Genomic DNA, 21,221 nt, shown 5'->3' on the forward strand with positions numbered 1-21,221 from the left:
CAATGAAACCCAAAATTACACTTTACTGGTCTAAAAATTAATTGATTGAAACACCTTTTTTAAAAATCTTTTTTTATTATATGAACATCGTTTTAATTGTACTTTTACTCTAAAAATTAAATTTTGTGCTTTCATTTTTTCTCTTATTCTTTATTTTGTGAAAGTAAACAGTTTTTAGAAAGTAAAACTTGCACTTATTTTCCTCCAATACATCGTATAACTATGCGTGTCTATGTGGGAAAATGGTGGCATTGGGGAATAAATCTTGTCAATTCTTCGTGGCAGTTAAGGGGTTAATATAGTTTCTATTTATTAATCAAGCAGTCATTTTCTTCTGAGGTGCAGAGGTTTTCCACTCCAGGTTTTAAAAAAGATTTGGAATTCATATAAAAGCAAAGAACAATGCAATATATTTTATTTTTATGCTCAAGGACAAATATATGAAAATCAAACAATATAAAGCATATACTTTATGCTTGTCCAACACACAAAACAAACAAAACAAAAAAAAAAAAAAAAAAAAAAAAAAAAAGCAGAAGTAACACTTTATAAAATAAATAAAATTACCTTTTTAAAGAAAACAATCTTCATTTTATAGCTACAGATATTAGGTATACAGAAATTAATTTGCAACTTAAGTACCAGGTATCAGACAACCATTTATAATTATGGCACATTACAAAAAAATATTAAATACAATGTTATTGCCAGCAACCAAACACACATTGTAATCTGCAAAATGCAAGACTATTAAAATCTGTTTCAACTGTTTGAATATTACAAATTTCATAGAAATTCACAGTATTTATGCAACATAGATCAATGCATATAAACATTTTTAGCTGTATCCTAAATAGTTTGAAATGCCTTCAATTTAATTTCTTTACTTCAAAATTCTACACAGGCAATTTCTTCTTAAAAAAAAAAAAAAAAATCAAGTGTTGACATTTAAAATGTGTCATAAAACAACCAAACTTTAAATTATGCAAAACTTTTGAAAAAAAGCATAAAAATACTGAAAACTTACACAACTAGCAGCATTTAAAGGGTTAAAAGACAAAACATTTTAATCATAAGAAGCAAGTTAATTTGAGATAAAATCTACAAATGATTAAAAAATGATATACATTTTGAATGTATTCAAAGCCTAGGATTACAGCATGAACATTGGTTCAAAATAAAACTATGAAATAAGTTTAAAATTTACAAATACTTAGAAATTCCCTGACTTTTTCAGGTTTTAAGAAAATTCCAATCTATTCGTGGAGTGCACTTTGGCTGTGCTAAGAGGTAAATTAAGTATGGTACCACTTGAAAACACAAAAAAATTGCCAATTACATATGACATATATATATAAATTCCCCAAAGCATTACTATTAATAACTATAATAGGAGTTGTTTTCTTCACTGAAGATTGAGATTAAAATCTTCCAAATCTGGATTTAAAAATGTCTGTCCAAAATGTGTTTTTTTGGCAGACATTTTACAGCTAAATGAAAGAAAAAAATATATTTAATGATATTTAAAAATAAATTCAGGTATTTTATATTTATTTAGCAGCATACATAAGCAAAAAATATGTGCTTTAATTTCGTAATGGTATGTCATCATACTGCTACAATTAGTTTCAGGATTATGCCCGAGAAAATTTCCTGAAATTTGAAAGCCTTCTTTACTGATAATAAATAAATTTAGAGCAAAGAAGCAACATTAAATGATAAAAATAATATTAAAGTTAATTACTTAAAAATTGAATTAAAATAATCAATGATATTTTGGCGAACATAGTTGTATTAAATGGTTAGCCTAGATGACTGATCACTATTTTTTTTTTTTTTGTTTATTTTACTTCAAAATAAGGCATTTATTAAAAAGGGGGAAAATGTTTAAAAGATTTTGTGGTGAAACCCTTGTATACACTACGGCCTTAACACGATTTTGAAAATTGTCACCATTACCAAAATGACCCATCATAATGTCGCCAAATCCATTTATACCGTAGATAGATGTTAGAATAGAATACATGAGAGCTATTCTAACCCCATAGTACCATATACTAGTATTAAACCAATTTTGTTTCATACACAAATGGGAAGGTATTTTCTTCAACATGCACTGTACATGTGCATGAGAGTCTCTTTATTTTCAAGGTTATTGGAAATCAAAGTTCCTGGAAACTTGCTTTGCCTTTCTAAAAGACAATCTGATTGGAGCTGTGAAAAATGACTCTATGCCAGCTGCCCGAATGACATTCATTCCAATGTCGGCGCAAAACTCTTTTTTTTGGGGGGCGGATCGCTGTATGAAATTCTTTGACTTTTTCTGGTTTTCCAGGTAGCGTGGCAACCCTGATTTGGTTTAAAAAACAGGATAAACAATATAAAAGTACTATTTCTTAAAAGAGAGCATACATACAAAATCAAATGTATGGCATATTTACTTTGTTATTATTAATTAACATTGCTTTTAAATGTTTATTACTGCACTGGCTGCTAGTATTTACATATAATAAGCCACAAAATTACACAACTTATAAAGCTAAAAAAAATGCAAAGAGAAATTTTTAAGTTTTATATATGGGTAAGTTTTATATATAGTTTTAAACACAGCTAAAATTCATGCTGCATACTTGTGCATAGATTAAGCCACAATACCAGCTATACACATAGAAGATAAAATTTTATAAATTTATGATGCAATAACTTAAAAAACAGAAATATTTGCAAATGTTTATGTGAATGTACAACACAGTCATGCATGATGCACAAATAATTTGAGAAGTTGAATATGTATGCCAACATTTAAAATTCTACCCTTTTAAATGCTCAAAATGTTAAAATTATATAATCTTAATCATGAATGAGCTTAAATATCACAAGGAATAGAAAAAATAAATAAAATGTTAAAATGGAATGTGCACACAATATCAGGTATACTAAAAAATATAATATATTTATAGTATATATTGTTATGTTAAAGTAATTATTTGATCAGAAATATGGAATTAAAGAATGATATCACAGAGATTTCGTCCCTCAAATATGCAGTCAAATCTAGTACAGCATTAAAGTTTCAAAAATTTGAGAGATAAAGATATAATGATAAATTTGCATAAGATTTATTCCTAAAACATAAATTTTCCAAGTCTACACTACAACCATAATATATTATAGAAGGCCTGCATTAGATTAGGTTACTTATTATAGCACAGCACTTAAGGGGTAGAAAATGGTTCAGATTCATGTTACACATCAACAGCAGAGAACGGAATAAGATGTTCATATAAAATATACTTTAAAATACATTCCTAAAAATCATAGAAAAAGTAAAATACCATATAAATTTATATGCATACAGTAAAAAGGCACTTCATACAAAAAATATTTTATCTAAAACATTTTAAGATTCTATGTTAAAAAATATGTATGTACAATTCTTTCACAAATGATGCGAGATGTGTTTACTATTTCCAGACTTTATATATTCACTACAAAAAGGAATTTTATGCATGTTGCATAGAAACATGGTGAGACATCAAATTTACATCTAGTAATAAGAATTTTTAACCAGTGTTTTAAAAGCTGCAACAAAACTCGCATGCTATCACATCATCCCACAAACAGTTTAAGAGATAACAGTAAAAGATTTAGTAAAAACAATATTTACATCTATTTATAGTTAGAGGAACATTAGTATAGCATAATAACACCCTCTGGATTTTTATTCATGGTAAGTTTTGGCTTTCTCCTTTCCCATGGCTGCCTCATAGCAAGTGTTGTAATAACAATATTAATAATAAACAAAATAAATGAAACAGCAGCAAACCAAAAGCTGTAGCCAAACCAAGCAGTATTCTCTGATGTCCACTGTTGCTCCAACTCTTCTTTTGTCATTACATTCATACGTAATTTTGCATAGTACTGAGCAACCCAGCTGAGTACACTCCCAGCAGAGAAGAGAGCTGTAAGGAAAAGTAACTGAGTTTAAGTTATCTCAATTTTTTTTTTAAATCTTGCTTTGCATAGTTCATAAAATATTTTGCAATTATACTACTACAATTTACACTCGAAAAATGACTATATGCTTCAATAAAATCATCTGTACACAGAAAATCTTCACAAAATTAGACATACTGCTGTTCGCTGAGTAATTTTATATTTGATACTGCAGCTGTCAACAAAAGTGTGGATTCTATTATGACTTTTCTTGGTAACTTAGAATGATAACATGAGATTTGCCAGATTTTGTGATAATAGTGCAAGTTGTCTTTATTAAGATACTGTAAAAATTTTACCTGTTCTTTCACAGTATCTGCACCGCCCTGAAGAGTATTAATGAGGCAATGCACTGTTGCCAAAACAGGCAATCAATGATATGCACACATGCAGCAGATTCCAATCTTGAAATTCGAAGATTATTTTCCTGATTAGTGCTTGTTTTTGTAGCATTTGAGTACTTTTTGTCTTGCAAAAAAGGTTAATGGAACTATGGAGTTTGTCAGCTAATGGAAAAGAAAGCATTGCAGTTCTTCAGAAATATGTATTTTGTTCAACAATACAGAATGCAAAAAAACACATTCCCTGAAGATGTAGTTCTTAATTGATGAAATTTTATGGATCAAAATTTGGTGCAATTCTTTGATTTTTTAAGTGAAAACAGATTGCCATGCATATGGGAAGAATGACGGTGTGTCCAGTACCAAGTTCTGAATTCTCACATTTTTTTAAGCTAAAAGAGATTGTTGTGTACATGAAAAAACACAGTAAAAAAGTGTTTTGTTACGGATATTTCTTGTACATTTTTAAATTTGTAAATTGTTTGCTATTATGTAATTCTTAACATGCTGGCATTTTGAAAACGGCCATTTCTTTCATGTCTTAGCTTGAAGAATAATTAGATACCAATATTTGGCAATTTTTTTAGAAGGGGATGCACATAAAGTGCGAACTTTCCAATTTCCTTTCAATGGCACAAAATCATTACCATTTACAATTTCAATAACATTAAAATACTAATTCAAAACACTAACTATAAAATCATACAGAAAATTAAAAAAAAAAAAAAAATCTTGAAACAATTTTATAATGAACACACTTATGCAAGATCTATAAAACTGACAAATTAATGAATATGTATTAACTTTTCAAAAGGCCAAGATTTTGATATAGAACATCCAACTTTCCCAAAACACCATGAGTAATAAGCATTTTTTTTATTATAATACCAAAATGATCCTCTCTCCAGGTTGTACCACTCTTTCTTGCAGTATATATGCTATTTTAACTGTATTGACAAATTAAAAACATCAAGACTAACATTTTTAAACATATAATATTTATATATACATAAAGAAACATTAGAGGCTAAAAATTAAAAGCAAATTTTTATACCTGTCCAGTGTTACAGCTGCAAGATTAAATTAAAATAGACTTAAAGAATCTAAACTTAAAAGTAATTTGGAGTCAAAGCAGGGTTATTCCTCAACAATATTAATTATTGCAATTGTGCATAAGAGGTTTAACATAATATCCACAACAAATCAAAATTAAAATAAGAAATCATAGTAGTGAAAATGCTAAAAATAAAAATGCGAAAGGGAAAGATACATAAGATAATAAAAATATAAATTAATCTCCTTTCACTTAAACTCGATTTCAGAGCTCATCAGAGGAAAATGAATTAAAGCTTCATAAAAGTCACTTAATATGTTTCGAAAACGTGTATCATTCTCCTGGTTCATTCCAGATAAAAAATTATTAAATTTTTAATCTATTAAAAGAATATATAAAATTTTTATAAGACATTAAAATCCATAAAAAAATCGAATCTCAAATGTACCAGGATTTTTCCTACACGCCTTCGAATCACTTGGAAAAATGAATAAAACATTACATTGTGCTAAATTGACTACCAGAAAGAAACCTAAAAAATTTTACACTAAGCAAAAAGACCATTAAAGAAATCAAATTTGTCTAAAATCATTACATGCAAATCTGAAGTTCAAAAGCATATAAAGAGGACTACAAATATACTTTAAAGCAAACTGTCATTTAAACAACACTAAAAAATTGTGTGGTGCCCGATTATGATTTTTAATATCAAGAAAACGAAAAACTTTTCACAGATTCTTTGAATAATAAAATCAAATCTGAGCCTTTATCAGCTAAAAACTGGAAACCAGGTGGGGGAAAAAAAAAAAAAAAAAAAAAAACTTGCTGAAATCTTAGGACGACCGAACTGTGTTCCTTGTAGAATTCAAAGCTGCCTCTGCAGAAGTAAAAAAATTGTAGTTCTTGGAAAAAGTATGCCATAAGCTTCAAAGTGTCCAATAGCAGATTTATTTAAACATGTGTTCAAAATGTCCCATCCTGTTAAACTTTGCGTGTGAGAGTGCCAAATGATGGGTGCATTGACTCCAAAATGGCGGCATAGCATGTTTTAGAAGTTTCTTCCACTGGCGTTTTGGAGTTGACAATCATCCTCCTCATAGGTAATTATTTTTACAGACTTCACCCAACATTTGGCATCCCCCCTCACAAAGTTTAACAGGATAGGGCATTTTGAACACATGTTTAAATACTTAGTTCTGCTATTGGACACCTTGAATCTTATAGCATACTTTTTCCAAGAACTGCAATTTTTTGCTTCTGCAGAGCAGCTTTGAATTCTACAAGGAACACAGTTTGGTCATCTGAAGAATTAAATATATTTTCGTTTAGGTTAGGTTATTTAATTATGGCAAAGCCTCAAGGGCTATCTCAAGGGCGTATACACATTACACATGGGGAAAACCATGAAAACACCCATACAGCCAGCTCGTTCGCAGAATTCAAACCTTGGACCGAACTACCAGTGGTCAGCGACTTTACCACTCGGCTGGTGGTGGGCCTATTTTTGTTTAGAATTCCATCCTAATATATATTTCAGTAAATTCGCATTTTTTCAATTCCCCCCCCCCAATTGGTTTTGAGTTTTTAGCTGATAAAGGCTCAGATTTGATTTTATTATTTAAGGAATCTTTATGAAAAGTTTTTTGTTTTCTTGATATTAAAAGTTTAGTTTAGCACAATTGCACACCACCCCCAGTTTTTGAGTGTTGTTTAAATGACAATTTGGTTTAAAGTATATTTGTTTTGCTCTTTATATTTATTTGGTTTTGAATTTCGGATAATTTTAGACCTATTTGATTTTTGGTCTTTTTACATAAAGTTTTTTTTTTTTTTTTTTTTTTTTTTTTTTTTTTTGAGTAGTCAATTTAGCCCAATGTTATGTTTTATTCATTTCTCCAACGCTTTAAAAAGCGTGTAAGGAAAATAGTGGTACATTTGAGATTTGATTTTTCAGTTTATAATGAATTTTAATGTCTTAAATGAAAATTTAATAAATTCTTTTGTTTTTTTAATCTCAAATGAACTAGGAGTACGAAATATTTTTCAAAACATATTAATTGACTTTTATGAAGCTTAATTCATTTTCCTCTGATGAGTTCTGAATTAGAGTTTTAGTAAAAGGAGATTAATTTATATTTTTATTATCTTGTATATTTTTTCCTTTTTCCATTTCCATTTTTATTTTTAGAGTTTGCACCACTATGAATTCTTATTTCAATTTGTTTTTGATATTGTGTTAAACCTCTACACGACTGCAATTATTAATACTGTTGAGGAATAACCTTGCTTTGACTCCAATTTACTTTTAACATTAGATTCTTTAAGTCTCTCTATATATGGTTTGGCCATTTAGCAGGTTAAATGAAGTCAAGAGTTGAGAATGAAATACAATGAGAGAAGAAAAATGTTTAAATCATGCTTTTTTAGCAAGCATCACATTTCATAAAAGGTTAAATTCCCCCTTTATATTAAAAAATAAATCCAATTAATATACCAGAATATTAATTCAAGTAAAATATTTGATTATATTTAAAAAAATGCAAATTTGGTTAATAAATAAATGAATTAGTTATTCATCATAACAGGTAACAGAAAGCTGAGAAAGCAAGACTTCAATCCTCCCCCCCAAAAACGTACCACAATATTCAATTATAATAAAAAGAAATAAAACTTATTACCTCCAACACCATTCCAAAGATACAGTCCAGCTATACCAGTTATGACTTCTACTGGAGTGACAACAGTATTGATAACAGCAAATACAGCACTTATTAAGGCAAACAACATGGCAAGTGCTAAACTCATAATTGTAAGCAGCCACAAACTAAAGATGAAAAGTTGAGGATTCTTTGCCATTTCCTGCTGAACTGCAAAGTTTAAAATAAATAAATAAATAAAATAAATATACACACATGAAAATTTTTCTAAAAGCAACATTCAAATGTAACACTTGAAAGGGCACTGGAAGAAGGGGAGATATTGCTATTAAAAAAATAATGTCATTTACTGCATTATACAGTCAAAAGTCGTTAATCCGGACTCATCGGGACTTCGGCGCTTCCGGATTATCGATTTTTCCGGATTATAGATCATCAGTTTAAATCTGGTAAGATGGCATGCAGAAATCATAAAATTAAAAATATGAAATAAAGAACAATTATGATCTAAAGGGTATCAAAATTTACAAAAAAAAAAGCTTAATATTTATTTGTTTACTTTATTAAACATTTCTTTCAATGTAAGTTGTTTAAGTTGCTTCGTTTTTTATGTGATAATACATTCTCTTTAATTCTATAAACAGACATAATTTCTTGTTCAGTTACAAAGTTCCGCTGTTCAAGTCCTATAATTGCTGTGTCTACCGACTAATTTGTCAATTGAAATTTTTTCGTTTTCAATAACCTCTGTCACTTTTTTCGCTATCGGAAGCGAATTATAATGACGAGGAATTTGATTTAAATCATATCAAAGACGGAGTACATCGAGATGAAATACTACATTTAGTAAGGAATTATTATCTGCCCTGAAGATAAGGATAGTGCTGACAGATCAACTTCCAATTCATTGCATACCGCGGCGTTAAAGATAAACGTTAAAGTTTAGATAAACAAAGGATATGCCTTTATCCATTTTTTGCAGCAATTCCACTTTTTATTTAATGGATTTCGAAACATACTTTCGCTTTGTAGATCCTTTACATATTAATAAATACATATCAGAAATTCTATTTGACATAATCGAAAGTTCAAGCTTACTTTTATAAAATTGCTCTAACAGTCTGCAAAAAATAATAAGCCGGATCCAATTCGAAGAATAAGGAACAACGCAATCTGCAACATTAACTTAAATAGATAATTAGATAATTTTAGCTTAGCTTATACCGTCCGTTATACATTAAACGCGCACTCGTAAACGTATTTTGAGCACGTGCACAAGCATATTCGCAGCGGTAAAGGTCTTACGCGCATGCGTCAACGTGGCGCATGTGCAGAAAGTTTGTAGCTTTCAGGTCCGGATAATAGATCATTCCGGAATATGGGTGTCCGAATTAACGACTTTTGACTGTATAAATTTCCAGAAGATTCAGTCCAGGCAGACTACAGCCCATCATGCACTTTTGTGCCACCCATGAGCAATAATTATATTTTAAAATAGTTCATTTTGATAGTTCTCTAAGTAAAATGAATTTGAGTTTATAATGAATTTTTAATTTGTCACCTTGTGAAATATATTATAACTTTCAATTTTGATAAAATCAAGAAATAATTTTGTAGATTATACTGGGCCATACAAAAAGTCTCCGCATTTTTTGGTACATTTTTGAACAAAACTTTTCTTTATTGAAAATAAATTTTAATCAAATACATATTGACCATTATTATCTATGACGTTTTGCCATTTTTCGGATAGCTTAATGATTCCATCAGTGTAGAACTTCTGTGGTTTATCTTCGGAAAACTTGCCAAGTGATTTTCAGCAGTGCTTCAGTCAGCCAATTTTTTCCCCAACAAGAGAGTTTGAGAGTTTTGCAGAGACCGAAACAAATGGTAGTCAGACAATGCAAGGTCTGGGCTACATGGTGGATGCATTAAACCTTCCCAACCGAGTTCCGTTAATTTCTTTCTAGTCATTAAAGATGTGTGTGGCTGCGCATTGTCATGATGGAACACAACTTCCTTTCTTTTGGCCAATTCTGGTCACTCTTCCTGGGTTGCTTCGTTCAAACGGTCGAGTTGTGCACAGTACAAGGCCAAATTGATGATTTCGCCAGGTTGCAGCAGCTCATCATGGACAATTCTGAATTCTTTGACATTGAAATTTCTAGAACGGAGCTGAGCAAACCACTCCTGGGTCCTTTGTTCACTGACAGCATTCTCACCGCATACTTCACAAATTTTTCAACATGTTTTTTACCTTTTTTATAGTAAAAAACCATCACATAGCATATTTCTTCAGATATTTCTCTCATAATCAAATCAATATAACTTTTTACACAAGCAATGAATTAGAAAACTATCTTCACAAAAAATGGAAGTAGAATGTCACTAGATACACAGGCATCAACACAATCTAGTGACAAAAAAAGCACAGAGACTTTTTATATGACCCAATACATCATCATTCATTCTTAAGCAAATACTTCATTAGCAAGATTTAGATGATTTCACAACTGAAACAAGTTTGATGGCAGTTCGTTACCAAGTTTGAACAGAAACTGATAATATACCAAGTGACAACTTCAGATCATAGATCTGCAGTGTGACTGTCATGGCTGTGAAGAAATCTGCAAATTTCACAATGCTCTTAACTCGGCCAAATTTGACAAACTTATGCCTTTTGCTCAAAAAATGTGGATTATTTATGAGAGCATAGATTTTTCTGTCACGAATCTCAATAAGAACGCTTTATGATCAAGCATTGCTGATGATTATTTATGAACAGTGTTAAGCTGAGAACCTCTCATTATAACACCTGAAATGAAAAGATTTATAAACAATATAAAACAATACCATTTGTTTTATTAAATTATTAGTTTTTAGACATTTTTATGCTACAATTCACTTTCCCAGATAATCTAAAAATATTGCAGCCTAAGTTTTCTTAATAATTGATATGGCCTTTTGGTCAAAAATTTTGTCCACACCTGAAGCAGACAAATACAGTAAAGAACCAATGTTCTATAAAGGTTTTTAATGGAAATTTTACAAAAGGAAAAAATTAGGTAATTGCTTTATTTAAATTACACTTTGCCTCAAAATGACATTTATTCTAAAAATCAATTTTATAGCAAATCTAACATTTTAATGAAGGAAACATGAAATCAAAGTAAAATACAAAAAGGTTACAACATTCCATCAAAACTAAATTTCACCACTCAAAAAGTTTTAAATCCCCCTTAAGAATCCTGACCCCAAATAACAGACCCACGAGTTATAAGTGTTACTGTCATTCATTAGACAAGTTCAGTTGGGAGATACGAATTGAAGGGCATGTTTTTTTTTTTTTTTTTTTTTTCTTTCTTTCTAAACATCTGGTTCTGCTGTTGCCTTTACTTAAATTTGAATCATTATGAGCTGCAGAAAATATTAACAAAGGAAAAACAAAATTTTATCAAATATATTCACATATACTGCAGTTTTGAGGTTCATCAGTTGTATGTGTTATCATAGGAAAAAAAAAAAAAAAAAAAAAAAAAAGCAGAAATCATGCACGAAAATAAAAAGAAAGCTGGTTCAGATCATATGGTAAAAAGAGATATCTTTTAAAAACTTAAGAACATTAATATGAGGCTTTCTTCCAATTAGCTCTATTCAATTAACATTCAGAATTAAAATAATGAACACCACTCTAATTAAAAGAGGCACAAGAGGTTAAAATATGTTTCACTGATAAAGGAACATCACATGTTGCACAAATCGGCACTCTCTCGTTTCAGCACATATCAGTGTGTGATCGATCCGTAGCAGTAAGCAGAACCTCTTCCTTTTGATTTGCTAATGACTCCCAATACTTCACAGAAGGTTTCATCTGCATTAGCTTGTTCTCCATTTGACAGTCCCAGTGCTGTTGCCATTTAGCCAAGATCTTTCATTGCTTTGATATGTATTGTGAAGGGGACAGAAACAGCATTAGCAAGTTTGTTGCAATTGATGCCAGAATGTAATTTCTTAAACATAAGAGTGTCATTTCTTAAACTACTTCTCAAAAGGACATGCACTCATACCGCTCAGCAACAAGATGAATGAAATAACAGCCTCAATCTTGTTTTGTGCTCACTGGATAATATATGCCAGATGCAAAAAGTGGCACTCAATGGAGAACTGGAACAATATGTTTTTGGACACACGTGCTCTCACACACACAACATGTAGAGAAAATTATAGAGGGTGCTGCGCCACCACATATGTTAATGTAATTAAAGAGTTTCTGAGAGAGAGGGAAGAGAGTGTGGTATTAAATTAGCTATCATGTAATCTGTATAATAATGCTTGCAAATACATTTTGATTCATAAAGCAGATTTAGAAGAAAAGAAGCGTTTTTATTTACCGAAATATGACATCAAGAACCACTGATGTGAGTATGGAATTATATTTATTCCACATTTTCTGGTGCCATCTGGCTGTAACGAAGGCGAGTGATTTAATTTCTATCTGCATGCGATTTATCTTTGAAAATTAAAATGAGTTTCGAGGAAACTCTTGAGAGAAATAGAAAAATTAGAGGTTTGGTATGAACCAGCATTACAAAATTAATTAAGAAACTTGAAGACGAATTACAATATGAAAATCTAAATGTAGAAGCGTTGCAGGAATCACTTTCAGTATTCAGCGAGACAGAAACTAGTTATTTAAAATATGATGAAGTTATTAATGCTCAAAGCACTGTGCAAGAATTAGAAACAGAAGTAGAACATTCTTTAGAATACAGCAAATCCATCATTAGATGTGAATCGAAAGTTAATAGATACATTCAAAACGTTGGTAAAATTGAAACAACTTCACAAGTTTCAGAAATCAAAACTAATTATAATACTAAATTACCTTAGAAACTTTTAATGGAGATTTATGTAAATTTACTGAATTTTGAGCTCAGTATACAACTGCCATTCACGAAAACAATACACTTCAAGAGGTTGAGAAATTTAACTATTTGAGATCTTTACTCATCAGTTCAGCAGCAAAAGCTATAAGCGCGCCATTAACAGGAGAAAACTATAAAAAAGGCCATCGAAATTTTAACTGACAGATTTGGGAAAAAAAGAAATATTGGCATATAAACGTTCTGCTAGCTTTGGAGCTTGTATGTCGTTCAAGTGATGTATCCAGTTTAAGAAAACTATATGATGAAATAACGGTTCATACTCGAAGTTTAGAAACATCAGATATTAATTTTAATTCTTATGGCAATCTATTCCTATTTTATACAAACGTATACTGCAAGGTTTAGTGTTACAGTATAGTAGAGAGCAAAATTCCGGAAAGAGTGATCAGTGCCAGATTTATTGTTGTTTCTAAAGAAAGAAGTAGAAGTGTGCTAAAAGTGAATTAACTCTGTGTCTTAATCAACAAACACTTTTGAAAACCAGCGAAAGAAATGCTGACAATTATCATAAGAATTTTGCTTCAATTAAAAAAGAAAACGGCATTAGCGGCAACACTTAATACATCAGTTGAAATTTATGTGTGCGACTTTTGTCTTAAAACTCACCTCTCAAAAGACTGCGACTAAGTATTTCAGAGAAACACAAAGTGTTACATGATCAATTTAAGTGCAAGCACTGCTTAAAAAAAGGTCACAAAAAACACTTTGTACAGCGAAGTGGGTTAAATGTAATATTTGCAAATCTATGTCACATTTAGAGAGCCTGTGTGACACAAACATGCAACAAAATAAAAATAACAAAAATGCGAGCTCAGTTAAAGAAACAAGCGTCAGTACACTATTCCTCGAAATGCTGAGTAAGCAAATTCCTAACATCGAGTGGTCAACTAGTCTGAAATAATTCCACACATAATGTTAGGTTGTTATGCGATTCTGCTTCTGAAAGATCTTATGTTTGTCAGTCTATTTCCAGAAAGGCAGATTTACCTACTATTAGGAAGGAAAGATTAAGAATTCATACATTTGCATCTTCGAATCCGCCAGTAAAAGAGCTCAAAAGAAAAAGACTTGCTTTAAAAAATAAAAGTGGTTTCACTCTGATTATCAAAGCACTCAAAATAAAAACATACGTTCCAATGTGATACCAAGGCCAAATAGAGAGGTCATAAATAAGCTACGTGAGGAAGGGTTTATCTGACAGCTGAGATAGTGACATGGCAGAGGTACAGATTTTAATTGGGCATGATTATTTGAACTGCATTTTAACAGGAAAAACATATCGTTTGACAGATTGTTTAGTATTGTATGAAAGCATATGCATATTCGGTTGGTCGTTGAGTGGTAGAGTGCAGGGGGAAGAGAATAAGAAGCTAAGTTCAGGTTCAGACTCAGCGAGTTTGTTTATACAGATAGATGCGATAGAAGAATTAAAAATATCAGAACAAATTCGACAGCTATGGGAAGTGGAAAGTTTGGGAATTTTTGATTGCGCGTCAGAAAGGAGCGAGTGTGAGAAGTGAATAATTACACAGTTTGAAGATGATCTGAAATACGTAGACGGGAGGTATGAGGCTCTCTTGTTGTGGAATAGGAGTCCGGAGAATTTGGAAAATAATTTTGGCTTAGCAAAAAGGCAGTTCTAAAGAGTGCAGCGAGTTAAAAATTAACAGCTTTGTGAGGGAACAGTTTATAGAGATAATTAAATTTCAGATAAGAAATAATATTATTCAAGAGTGTGAGGATACAAGAAAGGGATATTTTATGCCATTTTGAGTAGTGGTCCATAAAGATAAAAATGCATTCAAGTTCGAATGGTATTTAATTGCAGCAGTTGCAAAAGAGGAAAGCTATTTTTAAATGATTGCTTAGAAAAAGGCCCAAACCTAAATCCGTATAGTTTAGATATCATTCTTGCTTTTCGAAATTTTAAAATTGGATTCTGCGATGACATAGAAAAAGCGTTTTTGATGATTGTGATAGCAAAGAAAGATAGGCAATATTTAAAATTTTTGTGGTATCCTCATAATGACAGTGAGGACTTTAAAATTATGCAAATGAACAGAGCATTATTTGGATGTAATTGTTCACCGTTTTTATTGAGTGCGACGATCAAAAATCATTTAATGAAATACTCAGAAACAAACAAAAACTGTGGTGAGATGTTAATAACTCATTGTATGCAGATGATTTGTGTTATGGGGGGGGAAGTGTACAGTCAGCTTTCAGTCTTTCATCAGACGCCATATCTATTTTGAGAGACATGAGTTTCAATTTGAGAAAGCTAAACACTAATTCTAAAGAGTTGTATGACTTGTGGCTTCAGAATGGGTTGTGTGAAGAAAGTAAGTTTGAGATAGATTGTAAGTTGAAAGTGTTAGGCTTGGTGTAGAACTTGAAAGAGGATGTTTTGAGAGTAGACCTTGCATCATTGTTAAGTAGTTTAGAATCGTTGAAAAATAGTAAAAGATCGGTGTTAAGTACAGCAGCTAAAGCGTTTGACCCAGTTGCATTTGTTTCTTCATTTGTGGTGTGAATTAAGAGACTTATGCAGGAAATATGGGAGAGAGGTATTCAGAGTTGCCAATAGAGTTAAGGTATAGAGAGATAAAAAAGTGCACTGAAGTTAAGGAATTAAACGCGTTGAAAGTAGAAAGGTACTGCTTTGCAGAAGTTCCATGAAAAGGTCATTCAGTTGAAGTTCATATTTTCTGTGATGCGTCAGTGGTGGCATATTTTAGATATAAGAATGAGAGAGGCGAGGTATGTACGTCGTTTATAATGTCAAAGAGTAGGATAGCGCCATTAAAAAAGTTGTCCCTCCCTAGGTTGGAATTGATGGGAACCGTAGTTGCAGCTAGGTTAGGTAAATGTTTATTGAAAGTGTTAAGGATATGTGTTAAGTGTAGGTAGGATAGTTCCGTGAATGGACTCAAAAATTTGCTTGTGGTGGATAAAAGGGTCAGCGCGCGAGTGGAAGCAGTTCGTGTTGAATAGAGTTGCAGAAATACAGGACTGTACTTTGCCTGATAAGTGGAAATATTGTCCAGGGTCAGAAAACCCTGCTGATAAGTTAACTCGTGGTGAAACAGCATATGCATTGGTGAAAGATAATAATTGGTGGCATGGACATCATGGTTGAAAAGTTCTGAAGATCAGTGGCCTGAGCATAAGTTTAAAGTACAGACTGATACTCAAAATTTAGAATGTTTAAGCACTTATGTTCATGTGACTGTTCCAGAAGGAGAAACTGCATTAAACAGTTCTGAAGTTCAGCAGTCCTGAAAAATTGCTTAGAGTTACAGCTTCGGTAAAGCAGTTTCTCGACCTCTGAAGAAGGTCCTCTTATTGTATTCGAGATCCAAGAAGCTGGAGAGGAATAATACAGTATTTCAAAAAGAATATACGTATTACAAAGTGTTTAGTCCAAACTATTGATCACTGCGCCTCGGCTTGGATAATGGCGAAATGAATACATAGCCACCAGATGTCAGTTGTCTTCTGTTTTGAGTGGTAACCGTCACATGTTTAAAATGGCTACTCCGCAGCAGAAATCACTTTGTGTTCTCGAGTTTGTGAAGTGCAATTCCGTGATTACAGTGCTAAGACATTTCAAATTGAGGTACCAAAGTGATCGTCCGAATGGGTGGAACATTCGCAGATGGCATCAAAAGTTTGTAAATATAAGATGTGTATGTAAAGGAAAGAGTCCTGGCTGCCCTCATGTTCCCGACAAAAATGTAGCCAAAATTCAAACTGCTTTCCAACGTAGTCTTACAAAATCAACTCTTCGTGCCAGTCGGGAGTAACAACATTGGCATGTTTTAAGATGTCAGTTGGTTATGAAGCCATACAAGTTACATTTGTTACAGGCTCTGCATCCTGATGACAAGCGCAAACGTGTGGCATTTTGTAACGAGATTACTGATGCTATTGACAATGATAACACTTTCGCACAGCACAGCGTGTTCAGTGATGAAGCGACTTTTCATGTTAGTGGTCATGTAAACAAACACAATGTTCGAATTTGGGACATACGGAACCCACACGCAATACTAAAGAAAGATAAGTAGTGAAGAAAGTTAACACTTGCCTGGTGTATAAAAAGTTCGCAGTGAAGCCCGTCAAACAGCTAACGGGTCAGTTACCAAGAGATCGTGTAGTCCAAAGGAATCCTTTCACAGTAATGGGTATTGACTTAACTGGAGCCATTACTATTAGAGAAAAGGCGGAGATCCACAAAAAGATGTGCATAGCCTTATTTACATGCACCATTACTTGTGCTGTACAGATTAAAGTGGTTTAAGATATGTCAGCAAAAAGTTTCATTTTTTCATTACGACGTTTTTAAGCAAGAAGAGGGAGCTGCAAGGTGATTTATTCAGATAATGCCAAGAATTTCTGCAGCACAAGTGAAATAATTAAGGGATTTAAAAGAATGAGAATAGAGCCTAGTGAAAGAGATTTTCTGACATCCAAAGGAATTTCATGGAAATTTATCCCTGAGTGTGCCCCATGTGGGGAGGATTCTGGGAGCGTTTGATGAGAAGCATCAAGAAACCTCTGAAGAAAATCTTAGGAAGAGCATTACTGACTCTCGACAATATTAACTGAACTCGAGTGTGTGTAAACAAAAGGCCTTTAACATACCAGAGCAATGAGCTAGGTGAACCTCGCCTGCTCACACTTTCACAGTTTTTATTGCCAGGATGTGACACATTTAACTTTCTTGAGCATTTTTTTGAAATTTTTAACAAGGTGTCAGACAAAGATACTTTAACTAGAAGGAAGTTTTACCAATCTAAGCTCTTAAAATTAATATGGATCAAGTGGGAAAGAGCAATATTGACTCCATCTTAGAAATGCACATAACTTTGCTAATCCTTCAACTGAGCGTAACCTTAAAACTGGAGTGTTGGTAGCAGGACCAAAACAATCCAAGCTACTGTGGGATATGGGAGTAGTTGAAGAAGTAATTGTGGGACGAGATGGACATATACGAGCGTGCATCGTTCACACACCAAAAGAACATTTCAGAAGAGCTATCCAGCTTCTATATCCTTTTGAAATTTAATTTAGGACATTTGATATCATTTTGAGTTTTTACATTGTTTATATTATTGATTATTATGTTCATTTAATTATAGTGTATCATTTGTGTTTTTGATGTAAGTTAATATAGGTTATTGATTTATATGTCATACTATATAGCATTAAGCCATTGTTAATTAATGTTACTATTGTTGTGCAAGTTTGTGTACTCTTATTAAAGAGTACAGGTGGGGAGTGATGTACAGAAAATTATAGAGCGCACTGTGCCCTGAACGTATGTTTAGCTAATTAAAGCGTTTCTGAGAGAGAGAGTTCATAAAGTAGATTTAGAAGTGTTTTTATTTACCAAAATATGACATCAAGAACCACTGATGTGAGTATGGAATTATAAGTATATTTATTCCACACAACAGAAGTGCACCATAATTTATCACTGATGAAATGACTTTGGTTTTCTTTTTTGGTGTAAATAACAAAGTATCAAGCCAAGCTACATAAAAATCATGAGAAATTTTAAGAATAAGAAAAAGTTATAAATCAGGCTGGCAGGAGAATGATTGGATATCAGGAGTCGCCCACTTAAATCGGAAGAGTTAGCAACTCTGCGGTGGGATCAGGAGTTCAGCAGGAGACTCATCTTGTGACTTTACTTTATGGTGAAATTCAACAGACAACTATTTGCATCTGAATTCCACAGATGGTTCAAAACAGGTGAAATTTAAGCTTTGGACTGGAGACATTCTAAAAACTACAGAACAAATCTGTAGAGTTTGATGGTGGACTGGATCTGATCTTGATAGCACAAAAGGTCTTGCTGATCCATACATCACACAATGATAGTCCAGCCTAGAATAAATTAAAGCTCTATATGTGTGGAGAATAGAAAATGTTCTGCTCTGGATGAGATATTAGCTAGGACTATCAGTGTGCTGACAGCTTTTGTGCATTTTTTCTCAAGTTCAAGACGTGAGGGAGCAAGATAAGCTTTCTGTCAAACATGAATTTAAGGAATTTTACTTCTGACTAGATTGGTATCAAGGAGCAATTAACGGTTTCCATTTGAATTAAGAATAACTGATTTGTTATTCGCATAAACCCAGAACTGGGACCAGAGCTCGTATGGCCGCACCGAGGGGCAGAATTTAGGGAAGACAAAATTTTTGGAATTTAAAGAAGCACAAAGTAACAAAATTAAGGAATGATAAAATTTTTAGAATTTAGGAAAAGCACTGGGACCTAAAATTAAGGGGCAGCAAAAATTTAGAACTTACGGAGGCACATGGTAGCAGAATTTAGGACCCACATAGACTGTATCAGGTGGTAAGACATCTAGTGCCATCCCTTAATAAGTCTTAAGTATATTTGGGAACTTATTTATTCAGGACTTGGATAAGCCTTAAGCATGTGCAAGCATAATAAGTAACTAAACTAACGCAATACGGGCTTCATTGTCTCAGATCTTGATAGAAGAAAGATAAAATTTAGCAGAACAACTTGTCTTTAGTCGCCAATCTCATGATACATAGCTAAATGTGTATAGTGAACGACAACTAAATTTTATGATGATAGCCCCGAATTTTAAAGGTTCTCAGATATCACAAACCAAAGGAGAAATTTTCCAATTAACGGATTTTATAAAGAAATGTGAGAAGCGGTAATATATGAAGATGATATAAAAGAAGTTTTTCATTGTCATGACAATGTTCCTCAATCATCAATCAATTAATGAATTGCAAAATCTGTAGTATGGCTCTAGATCCCGAAAATACTGCTACCGATAGTGAAGGAAGTGACAGAGAGGTTACTGAAAATGAAAACATTTCGATTTTACAAGTTGGTTGGAATTCTCAACACAGCAATTAGAGGACTTCAACAATGTAACTAAAGAAGAAAGTCTGTCTACAGAATTAAAGAGAAACTATTGGCATAAAAAATGAGGCAACTCAAACAACTTACATTGAAAGAAATGTTTAATTAAGTAAAAAAATAAATATTAAAAATTTTTTATGTAAATTCTGGCACCCTTTAGATCATAAACGTTTCAATAGTTCATAAAACACAATTTCATACTTTTAATTTTATAATTTCTACATCGCATCTTACTAGATTTAAACTGATGATCTAATATGTGGAAAAATCCCAGACCCGTAATTGCCGAAGTCCCGATGAGTCCAGATCTCAGACTTTCTACTGTATTTAAGAATTATGATAATGTGTTTAATAATTATGTATTTCATGATAAGAATATGCACAATTAAATACATTTTGGGGGGGATATTTGTTTTTTCTAGGGGTAATTTACCCAGCATTCATTTTTTGAAGCATTAATTATTCACACCAAACTCCTATCCAAAGAAAACAAGGAAGGATTAGTAAATAGCAGCTTTTATTAGAATAGTTTTACTATTTTAATGCTGATAATAATTAATACATAAACAATAATTTAAGCTGACAATAGTTGATTGAAGACTGCTGAATGTCGGTAGTTTGTCATGGGTTTGGTTCCTGGCAATTACAAACTGTTTTACACAGTACAAAGTCTGAGATCGACTCACCGGAACTTCGCCGATTCCATATATTAGATCATCAATTAAAATCTAGTAAGATCGCATGCAGAAATTATACAATTAAAAATATGAAAACATAGTTTATGAAATAAAGAGCAATTATGATCTAAAGGGTATCAAAATTTACAAAAAAAAAAAAAAAAAAAAAAAAAAAAAAAGGTAATATTTATTTGTTTGCTTTATTAAACATTTCTTTCAATGTAAGTTGTTTAAGTTGCTTTGTTTTTTGTGCTAATACTTTTGCTTTAATTCTATAAACAGACATAATTTCTTGTTCAGTTACAAAGTTCCATTGTTGAAGTCCTGTAATTGCTGTGTTAAGAATACTAACTTGTCAATTGAAATTTTTTCGTTTTCTCTGTCACTTTCTTCACTATCGGGAGCGGTATTTTCTGGATCTAGAACTACACAACAAATTTCGCCCGTTAATTGATTGATAATTGGGGCATTGTCGTCGCAATGAAAAACTTCTGTTATATCATCTTCATTTATTACCACTTCTCCACATTTCTTTATAAAATCCAATAACTGTAAAAATTCACCTTTGGTTTGCAATATCCCCAAACCTTCAAATTTGCAACTATCATCAGCTTCAGCATGAATTATGGTAG

At 32.1% G+C, this 21,221-nt stretch overlaps 1 protein-coding gene across 1 annotated transcript in view; it reads right to left on the minus strand.

Moving 5' to 3' along the window:
• Positions 1-398: 398 nt before the first annotated feature.
• LOC118195748 (clarin-3-like) overlaps positions 399-21,221 on the minus strand; it is a 39,129-nt gene continuing 18,306 nt past the window's right edge. The window contains exons 2-3 of the mRNA XM_035367070.2: positions 8,070-8,258; positions 399-3,962 (exon numbers count right to left, since the gene is read on the minus strand). Coding sequence (XP_035222961.1) covers positions 3,691-3,962; positions 8,070-8,258 — 461 coding nt within the window. The 3' untranslated portion in view covers positions 399-3,690. The remainder of the gene's footprint in view (positions 3,963-8,069; positions 8,259-21,221) is intronic.

This window comes from Stegodyphus dumicola, chromosome X1 (assembly GCF_044657685.1).
Source record: "Stegodyphus dumicola isolate Sdum_Otavi_A_Nest chromosome X1, ASM4465768v1".
In the NCBI taxonomy this organism is placed as follows: domain Eukaryota; kingdom Metazoa; phylum Arthropoda; class Arachnida; order Araneae; family Eresidae; genus Stegodyphus; species Stegodyphus dumicola.